The 10,562-nt window shown below is 37.3% G+C and overlaps 2 protein-coding genes across 4 annotated transcripts in view; one reads left to right on the forward strand and one right to left on the reverse strand.

Annotated features, from left to right (window-relative positions):
• The window catches only part of LOC104908221 (transcription initiation factor TFIID subunit 2), a 35,747-nt gene extending 34,817 nt beyond the window's left edge, over nucleotides 1-930 (reverse strand). For 2 of the 3 annotated variants that reach the window (XM_048644408.2, XM_048644407.2), the window contains exon 1: nucleotides 573-923. In XM_048644408.2, the coding sequence (XP_048500365.1) occupies nucleotides 573-697 (125 nt within the window). In that variant the 5' untranslated portion in view covers nucleotides 698-923. Of the gene's footprint in view, nucleotides 1-572 lie in introns of all 3 variants that reach the window. The other variant, XR_008969552.1, reaches the window with a different exon arrangement.
• Nucleotides 931-6,659: 5,729 nt separating this feature from the next.
• Nucleotides 6,660-9,965, forward strand: LOC125497707 (uncharacterized). The gene is made up of 2 exons (XM_048645371.1): nucleotides 6,660-6,884; nucleotides 9,318-9,965. The coding sequence occupies exons 1-2, from the start codon at nucleotides 6,660-6,662 to the stop codon at nucleotides 9,963-9,965; spliced, it is 873 nt and encodes a 290-aa protein (XP_048501328.1).
• Nucleotides 9,966-10,562: the final 597 nt, after the last annotated feature.

A 10,562-nucleotide genomic window follows, 5' to 3' on the forward strand; every position in this document is an offset into this window, starting at 1 on the left:
CTTTGAATTTTCCTTTCCTTTGTTAAGTACTATATAAATATATAACGTCAAAGTACAGCCTAGATTTTACCTTAAAAGGCATAAAAGGACTAGCAAGAACTTTAAACATCAAGTTGGAAATGCATACGAAACAATTCCAAGTCTTAAACTACAAGCATATGTTCTGCTAATTGAAGTGAGTATCCTAGTTAAAAATCAACAATATTATTATAAGCTACACAGAAAACCATATCAACATTCTCCTAATCACATGCTTCAAGATATACAATTCTTGGAAGCATACTTGCTTGACAGCTTGAGACTCTTTACCACACGTGCACATGAAACTGTAAACCTAAATTGAGCATCGATAACTAAGAGCAACGAAAGGGAACATGATAAATTTCTAATCCGATACTTGAAACTAGAACCTAAATTAAGTAACAAATTCAACTATACAGTTCTTCTTTCCTCCTCATACAATTAAACTCGACCGAATTAGGGATTGAAGCTTCTTTCAGCATAAAAAGCGAAAAAAGAATCCATAAACTAGGGTTGAAACATGAATTTAGCAAATGAAATCAGAGAAAAACCCGTGAATTCGACGATTATTGATGTCGATAGAAAGACAGAGCTTCTGGTGAAGAATTAGGGCTTCAGCGGAGGAAGAATCGGACTTGGAACCTTCATTTTTGGGCGGTTTTCGAGGTTTCGCCATTTTTGTTCGTCTTGAATTTCTCTATCTTCCGTGTGAGCTGAGCGCGGGATCTCACAAGCTTCCGGTTTAGGGGAGAAGAGTGAGGAGAGGGGTTGAAATTTATAGGAGGACGGGATGTTGTCCGTTGCGAGGGATTCAACTCAAGCTACGATTTGTTTGCAGATTTGGAGGACACCATAAAGTCAGAGTCGACGATATATTATTGTGCACTTACACTTTATTTGCAACATCGATGGTGCATATGCGATTACATAGAACATGATTATTATTGATGAATATATGTATATTTGTGTTTTTTTTATTAGTATTGGTATTAGAAGACACAAGAAAATAAGTAAATAACCACCTAATACCAACCCACACAACAAGTGATACTCCACTAATATTTTTGCTTTTTCCGTGGGTATGAATTGCATTGTCATTCCATGCAGCTTATCTGATAGGAAAAATTATTTTTAATAAGTTAACCTTTGGGTCAATTGACCAATTTGGTAAAAAAAATTAGCACCTAACGACAATTTGGTAAAAAAAGTTAGCTTCGGTGACAATTTGGTAAATAAACTTAGCTTCGGATAATAAATTGGTAAATAAACTTAGCTTCGGACAAAGGCATTATTGAGAACTGGATGATGTGTACTCTCCAATCAATGTTTGCCACGTGTCATAAATCTATTGCTCAGCCAATCTGGTGCTCCTAAATAAGGGTGACCTCAGGGTAGAACAATTACTTCAGACACTATAAATAGTCCTTGAAATCAGGGGAAAGGTACGTTTTTTCAGAGCAGTGTACTGTTATTCTGCCATAAATTCTCTCTCTCTCTACTTTCTCTCTCTAAAAGTTTTCTTTCCACTCCTGATACTTGACTTAAGCTTCGGAGGGGGAAGTATCATCCAAACCTCCAGGGTGGATCCCGTTTTGCAGATCCGAAAGCGGAGATCAGGTCTGGGTTTGGATTCAGGTGTTATTGCACAAGTCTCCCATTAAAAGAACCTACTGTTGGGGATAGTAGTACTGATTTAGGAGATTAGCACTCGGTAACAGTTGGCGCCGTCTGTGGGGAGACGCAACAATCAATGATTGTGACTCATCCAATGTTGCTAGGACAGGATTTTCGAGATTCGAGTAGAAGATATGGTGGACTATGAAAGGCCACCAAGAGGAAGAGATAATAAGCCCCCTGTTGTTGTTTTTGTCAACCTCTCTGGACGAAGCAGGGAGCCTGTCATTCAGGAAAACCTTGAGCGTCTAGTGACAACTGCCCATCTGGAAAACGTTTTAATGATTTTCAAACTAAGATGGTTGTCAAGGTAAACACCAAAGTCCCTAGTATGCATACCCCTAACTTGATAACGTACCAAGAAGGAAGACAAATGACAAGAGTATTGATCAACATACCCCAACTACTAAAATATATTGTCGAGACACTGTTAACCCAACATACTTCCAAACTCGGATAATACCGCTTACCGGCAACCCCACAATAAAACTCTATAAACCCTCGTAAGGGTGAGGAACTTCCTCCTTTCAAAATCTTAACTTGGTAACATAGAGAAACTCCCTCCTTTCAATATAAGTCTCATAAATAATCTCATAAACTCTTTCAATATTGAGAACAATATAAGTAGTTTTGTTTTGGATTGAGTTGAGTCAACTCTAGGTATATGATAATGATAAGTGACTTATACTATATATATATATATATATATATATATATTATATATATATATATATATATATATATATATATAATATATATATATATATATATATATATTATGTATTAGATCATCTAAACAATATACTTAATAAGCAATTATCAAACCACTATCATAATTCGATTACTACTACTTCTACATGTAAAAGCAATAATACCACACTAATAATTTATAGAATATTTTATCACTGTTATCAACCTCCATTACCTACCCTTACACGCATACAACATTACCCGCATACAAGACCACCAAAACATCATGAAATTGCAGCAAGAATAACTTCTAGTATACAACTCCGAATCATGTAATTCTTGTGTCTAAATTCATTAGCTTTTCGAGCTCTACAACTTTCATGAAGGAACTAAGGCCTAAAACTGACTGTATCATTGAGAAAATTCGCCCAAACAACAGCAGCGAGCAAAACAGAGCAACAACAACAATTGCAACCTCAACAACAATTAACACTTAAAGGAACCACTACAAGATTAATCTTTCTATGAACATTACTCATATTGAATCAGAAATTAAACATGAATCAATTATATAAACATGCTAATATAGAAATTTGCCCCAATTCTATTTATTCAAGAACCCTAAACTAACAACATACCCAAATTCGAAAATACATTAACTAAGTCGAATTAAACATGAATCACAAACCAATTATACAAATTTCGCATAGTAGGAATTTCCCCCAATTCAATTTTGTTATGAACCCTAATTTATAAAAACCCAAAAATCAGATAATCAACCAATTACGGAATCAAAACTGAAAATTATGACTTACTTGATTAGGGGAAGTAATGAGATGAGATTACTTTATAAGAAGAACCCCAAAAACCGCTATTGGATTTGATTCTCGACCCGAAACCGCAAGTCCAAAACCCAAAAATTTTCCTCTTTGAGAAACCACAAAAAAAAAAATCGAAAATATTGAAGCTAAATGAGTGACGAATGATATGTGGTGATGGTTGATAAATATTTTTGCAATTTTAATGGAAATCTTTGGTTGAAACAAAAAGGTAGAAGAACTTGGAAGGATAGTGTCGTGGATTTCTTCAACTCTTCTGCTCCCCTTTTCTAACTTTCTTTTCTTTCTTTTTTTTTCTACTTTCTCTCTCCTAGTTTTCTTATAATATAGTCATATTTATTAGATAGTAAACCTAGTGAATCTAGGAATTTGTTTTTGACCACTTCAAAGATAAAGTCAAAGCTAGTAAAAGAAATATATTTTTAATAAAAGACATCTGAAATTATTTTTCTAAAATTTTAATGCAACTAATTACTAAACGTGTATAAAAATACAGGGTGTTACATTTTATTTCCATAAGAATGGAGTATTGATCTTTACTTAATTCTATAGGTTTCGCCGATGCTGCTGGTTCACTTCTTTTACTTCTCCTGGATGAGGTCGTCATTGAAGTCAACGCCCAAGTTTCAGCTTTCTTGTGATTGTTCTTTTTTGGCTGAACTGCTTCTTTAGTCTTTTTTGTTTCCGGATGTTTTACCTCTACACATACTTCTACTGCAGCCTCCCGAAGGGCTTCAGCTAGAGTGGTGATCTTCTTCTTTACCAAATCAAATTTGAAACTTTCTGGCCTCAAACCCCTGATGAAGGCGTCAAAGGCCACTCCTGCATTCATATCATGAATCTGCAATGCCTCTAGATTAAATCTATTAACAAAACTTCTTAAAGCCTCCTTTGGTCCTTGGATAACTTTCCCCAAATGCATGCTAGTTTTCTACTCCTGCCGATTTGCTACAAAATGGCTAGTGAACAGAATACTAAGCCCCGTGAAATTATTCACTGAGTTAGGAGGAAGATTATTGAACCACTTTTGTGCTACTCCTTTCAAAGTAGTTGGAAAATTCTTACACCAAGTGGCATCATCGACTGCCTGAACATACATTTGATGCTTGTATGCCGACAGGTGATTGTCTGGATCGGTAGTTTCGTCAAAGGGTTCTATCGTGGGTAGCTTAACCTTTGGGGAACAAAGAAGACTCCATGATTCTGGCCGGGAATGGAGTAGGCCAGTTAATCTTGAGTGCCCTCGAAGGTCCCTCAGTGGGTATGTGCTCCCAATGATATTCCTTTAACAAAGCATTAGAAGAGGTGTTAGCTAGGCCTGGACGCCTATACACCATAGGTTGCAATACTGTTTTTTCTTGCCTTGGCTAGACAACAGATGGCCCTTGACTCCTTCCCACAGTTCTAGATGGTAGCCCTAATGGAGGATCTCACATGTAGTGTGTGAACCCTGATATTGAGCGTTGTAGAGCTGCTGCCTTCTTTGCCTCTAGATACTCCCTAGCATCCATCTCCATTTTATGACCACTAGGAGGTAAGTTGTCCCCTGGCCGGACCACCAACTTCCAGTGCATTTTTCTTTGCTGCTCACTAACCACCGGTTGCTTTCCTTTTGAGACCCGTCTGGACACTTCCTACCGAGGAGGCCTGCTTGGCTCTGGCCGACCTTCTTGGGACTGTCCCTTAGGTGGAGTTACAGTAGCTGGGTCTGGATTGACCTGGAAAAACAGCATGTTATTCTTGATTTGCTCCTCAACGACAACAACCATCTTAGTTTGAAAATCATTAAAACGTTTTCCAGATGGGCAGTTGTCACTAGACGCTCAAGGTTTTCCTGAATGACAGGCTCCCTGCTTCGTCCAGAGAGGTTGACAAAAACAACAACAGGGGGCTTATTATCTCTTCCTCTTGGTGGCCTTTCATAGTCCACCATATCTTCTACTCGAATCTCGAAAATCCTGTCCTAGCAACATTGGATGAGTCACAATCATTGATTGTTGCGTCTCCCCACAGACGGCGCCAACTGTTACCGAGTGCTAATCTCCTAAATCAGTACTACTATCCCCAACAGTAGGTTCTTTTAATGGGAGACTTGTGCAATAACACCTGAATCCAAACCCAGACCTGATCTCCGCTTTCGGATCTGCAAAACGGGATCCACCCTGGAGGTTTGGATGATACTTCCCCCTCCGAAGCTTAAGTCAAGTATCAGGAGTGGAAAGAAAACTTTTAGAGAGAGAAAGTAGAGAGAGAGAGAATTTATGGCAGAATAACAGTACACTGCTCTGAAAAAACGTACCTTTCCCCTGATTTCAAGGACTATTTATAGTGTCTGAAGTAATTGTTCTACCCTGAGGTCACCCTTATTTAGGAGCACCAGATTGGCTGAGCAATAGATTTATGACACGTGGCAAACATTGATTGGAGAGTACACATCATCCAGTTCTCAATAATGCCTTTGTCCGAAGCTAAGTTTATTTACCAATTTATTATCCGAAGCTAAGTTTATTTACCAAATTGTCACCGAAGCTAACTTTTTTTACCAAATTGTCGTTAGGTGCTAATTTTTTTTACCAAATTGGTCAATTGACCCAAAGGTTAACTTATTAAAAATAATTTTTCCTATCAGATAAGCTGCATGGAATGACAATGCAATTCATACCCACGGAAAAAGCAAAAATATTAGTGGAGTATCACTTGTTGTGTACAGGCCTCCTCGGTAGGAAGTGTCCAGACGGGTCTCAAAAGGAAAGCAACCGGTGGTTAGTGAGCAGCAAAGAAAAATGCACTGGAAGTTGGTGGTCCGGCCAGGGGACAACTTACCTCCTAGTGGTCATAAAATGGAGATGGATGCTAGGGAGTATCTAGAGGCAAAGAAGGCAGCAGCTCTACAACGCTCAATATCAGGGTTCACACACTACATGTGAGATCCTCCATTAGGGCTACCATCTAGAACTGTGGGAAGGAGTCAAGGGCCATCTGTTGTCTAGCCAAGGCAAGAAAAAACAGTATTGCAACCTATGGTGTATAGGCGTCCAGGCCTAGCTAACACCTCTTCTAATGCTTTGTTAAAGGAATATCATTGGGAGCACATACCCACTGAGGGACCTTCGAGGGCACTCAAGATTAACTGGCCTACTCCATTCCCGGCCAGAATCATGGAGTCTTCTTTGTTCCCCAAAGGTTAAGCTACCCACGATAGAACCCTTTGACGAAACTACCGATCCAGACAATCAACTGTCGGCATACAAGCATCAAATGTATGTTCAGGCAGTCGATGATGCCACTTGGTGTAAGAATTTTCCAACTACTTTGAAAGGAGTAGCACAAAAGTGGTTCAATAATCTTCCTCCTAACTCAGTGAATAATTTCACGGGGCTTAGTATTCTGTTCACTAGCCATTTTGTAGCAAATCGGCAGGAGTAGAAAACTAGCATGCATTTGGGGAAAGTTATCCAAGGACCAAAGGAGGCTTTAAGAAGTTTTGTTAATAGATTTAATCTAGAGGCATTGCAGATTCATGATATGAATGCAGGAGTGGCCTTTGACGCCTTCATCAGGGGTTTGAGGCCAGAAAGTTTCAAATTTGATTTGGTAAAGAAGAAGATCACCACTCTAGCTGAAGCCCTTCGGGAGGCTGCAGTAGAAGTATGTGTAGAGGTAAAACATCCGGAAACAAAAAAGACTAAAGAAGCAGTTCAGCCAAAAAAGAACAATCACAAGAAAGCTGAAACTTGGGCGTTGACTTCAATGACGACCTCATCCAGGAGAAGTAAAAGAAGTGAACCAGCAGCATCGGCGAAACCTATAGAATTAAGTAAAGATCAATACTCCATTCTTATGGAAATAAAATGTAACACCCTGTATTTTTATACACGTTTAGTAATTAGTTGCATTAAAATTTTAGAAAAATAATTTCAGATGTCTTATTTTAAAAATATATTTCTTTTACTAGCTTTGACTTTATCTTTGAAGTGGTCAAAAACAAATTCCTAGATTCACTAGGTTTACTATCTAATAAATATGACTATATTATAAGAAAACTAGGAGAGAGAAAGTAGAAAAAAAAAGAAAGAAAAGAAAGTTAGAAAAGGGGAGCAGAAGAGTTGAAGAAATCCACGACACTATCCTTCCAAGTTCTTCTACCTTTTTGTTTCAACCAAAGATTTCCATTAAAATTGCAAAAATATTTATCAACCATCACCACATATCATTCGTCACTCATTTAGCTTCAATATTTTCGATTTTTTTTTTTGTGGTTTCTCAAAGAGGAAAATTTTTGGGTTTTGGACTTGCGGTTTCGGGTCGAGAATCAAATCCAATAGCGGTTTTTGGGTTCTTCTTATAAAGTAATCTCATCTCATTACTTCCCCTAATCAAGTAAGTCATAATTTTCAGTTTTGATTCCGTAATTGGTTGATTATCTGATTTTTGGGTTTTTATAAATTAGGGTTCATAACAAAATTGAATTGGGGGAAATTCCTACTATGCGAAATTTGTATAATTGGTTTGTGATTCATGTTTAATTCGACTTAGTTAATGTATTTTCGAATTTGGGTATGTTGTTAGTTTAGGGTTCTTGAATAAATAGAATTGGGGCAAATTTCTATATTAGCATGTTTATATAATTGATTCATGTTTAATTTCTGATTCAATATGAGTAATGTTCATAGAAAGATTAATCTTGTAGTGGTTCCTTTAAGTGTTAATTGTTGTTGAGGTTGCAATTGTTGTTGTTGCTCTGTTTTGCTCGCTGCTGTTGTTTGGGCGAATTTTCTCAATGATACAGTCAGTTTTAGGCCTTAGTTCCTTCATGAAAGTTGTAGAGCTCGAAAAGCTAATGAATTTAGACACAAGAATTACATGATTCGGAGTTGTATACTAGAAGTTATTCTTGCTGCAATTTCATGATTTTTGGTGGTCTTGTATGCGGGTAATGTTGTATGCGTGTAAGGGTAGGTAATGGAGGTTGATAACAGTGATAAAATATTCTATAAATTATTAGTGTGGTATTATTGCTTTTACATGTAGAAGTAGTAGTAATCGAATTATGATAGTGGTTTGATAATTGCTTATTAAGTATATTGTTTAGATGATCTACAATACAATAATATATATATATATATATATATATATATAGTATAAGTCACTTATCATTATCATATACCTAGAGTTGACTCAACTCAATCCAAAACAAAACTACTTATATTGTTCTCAATATTGAAAGAGTTTATGAGATTATTTATGAGACTTATATTGAAAGGAGGGAGTTTCTCTATGTTACCAAGTTAAGATTTTGAAAGGAGGAAGTTCCTCACCCTTACGAGGGTTTATAGAGTTTTATTGTGGGGTTGCCGGTAAGCGGTATTATCCGAGTTTGGAAGTATGTTGGGTTAACAGTGTCTCGACAATATATTTTAGTAGTTGGGGTATGTTGATCAATACTCTTGTCATTTGTCTTCCTTCTTGGTACGTTATCAAGTTAGGGGTATGCATACTAGGGACTTTGGTGTTTACCTTGTCTAGTGAGCCTAGCTAGCTCATTGGATTTTTATTATCTACTCACGGATTACGAAAGGCCATATTTGAAAGTTTTACAGAATAGTTCAGAAAGAAAGAAAGATCGTATTTGAGGTTATTAGAAAGTTAATTATATATATATAATCTGTACAACTTTTAAATGAATTTGTAAGATATTCCTCTATATCTTACCTGCACATTGAATAGTTTTGTTTTATTACAGTATTAAATCTTGCTCAGCCTTTGGCTGATATTACAGTGTTTAATGTGTAGGAACTTGAAGATAGTTAGCTCTAATTGGGTTAAAGAGTGCGTTGGATCCCTTTTGATTTAATAGGACTTTAAAAAGATTTCCGCTGTTATTTATTTAACTATAAGAATTATGTTCTAGTTTGTAATAATTAATTTACATTATATTTAGTTGGTCTGTAATAATTAGTTAAAACGTATTATTTATTATTTTAATTAGAACCATTAGTCTTGCGATTATTATTAATAATTATTGCGGCGTAGCACCTTTGGATTTCCAAGTTTATTTATATTAAGTTGTTTTTAGAAATATTGGAAATTCAGGATTGTTACATAAAAGATCAACATGAATTAAAGGCGCCAGCTGAAATGAAAACTCCCTATAGTAATATGGACAAGAGCAAATATTGTCACTTCCATAAAGATTGTGGCCATGAAACAAATGAATGCAAGCATCTGAAGAGAGCCCTGGAAGATTTGGCTCACAAAGGGAAGATGAATTCATATCTGCCCCAAGGGGAAAGAAAGTTTCAAAAAAGGGATGATTGTCAAAGCAAGAGAAAAGAAAGTGAAAGTATTGATGAGGATGTGGTGTTTTTCATATATGGAGGTTTTGCAGCAGAAGGTCCAACCAACCGAGGGCATAAAAACTACTTAAGGGAACTCAGCCAGATCATGCTTACCAATCAAGCAGAGTCTGACCCCTTTCCAAAGGTAGTCATCAGTGAGCTGGATCGTGGGAAATTGAGAACCCCTCATGACGACTTCTTAGTTGTGGAGGTGAAGATTGCCAATTTGTGGGTACGAAGGATTTTAATTGATACCGGGAGCTCGATGGATATCATAAGCGCATACTGTTTGTCAAGATTGAAGTTGAATGAGAATGACTTAGTCCCAATCCATCACCCCATAATTGGGTTTGGAGGAGGAGTAATCCACCCCATGGGAACAGTTACCTTGCCCTTAGGGTAGGGGACAAGGAAGCATCCAGCACGTTGTTCGTTAAGTTCGTGGTGGTACGAGATCTAACGGCTTACAACGTCATTCTTAGACGACCCACCTTGAACCACATCAAAGCGGTGATTGCTATTTATTTGATGCTAATGAAATTCGAATGTGACGGGGGGAAAATTGGATCACTATATGGAGATCAGCAAGCAGCAAGAGAATGCTACCTTACTACTTTAAAGCCTTCATCATGGAAGGGAGGAAAATCAGAACAGTTAAAGGCAATATATAATGAGGCGATCGAGATTATGAAAGGCCAGCTGGATGATCTGAAGACTGTGGTGGTTAGATCTCAAACGAAGTTCCCTCAAATGAGCAAACCGTCCATTCTCTTGCCGAGCAAGAAGAGGAAGAGTATAGCCATCAAAGAAGAAAAAGCTTCGTCAGAGGAAGTGATGGCCATCATGGGAATTGGACTAGAGCGGCCAGAACCGGTAAAAATACCAATGGAAATCTGCTTGGATGAAAGACGTCCGGAGAGGACGCTGAAAGTTGGGTCTGTTTTAGATCCAAAGATAAAGGACGAGTTGATCAAGTTGTTGAAAGAATTTGAAGATGTTT

This window comes from Beta vulgaris, chromosome 5 (assembly GCF_026745355.1).
Source record: "Beta vulgaris subsp. vulgaris cultivar EL10 chromosome 5, EL10.2, whole genome shotgun sequence".
Lineage (NCBI taxonomy): Eukaryota > Viridiplantae > Streptophyta > Magnoliopsida > Caryophyllales > Amaranthaceae > Beta > Beta vulgaris.

What these genes read in the sequence shown, in the direction of transcription:
- LOC125497707 (XM_048645371.1), top strand. Translation starts at nt 6,660, where the DNA reads ATGCATTTGGGGAAAGTTATCCAAGGACCAAAGGAGGCTTTAAGAAGT. An exon ending in CAGTAGAAGTATGTGTAGAG is followed by an intron (nt 6,885 to 9,317) that starts GTAAAACATCCG and finishes TTGGAAATTCAG; the next exon opens with GATTGTTACATAAAAGATCA.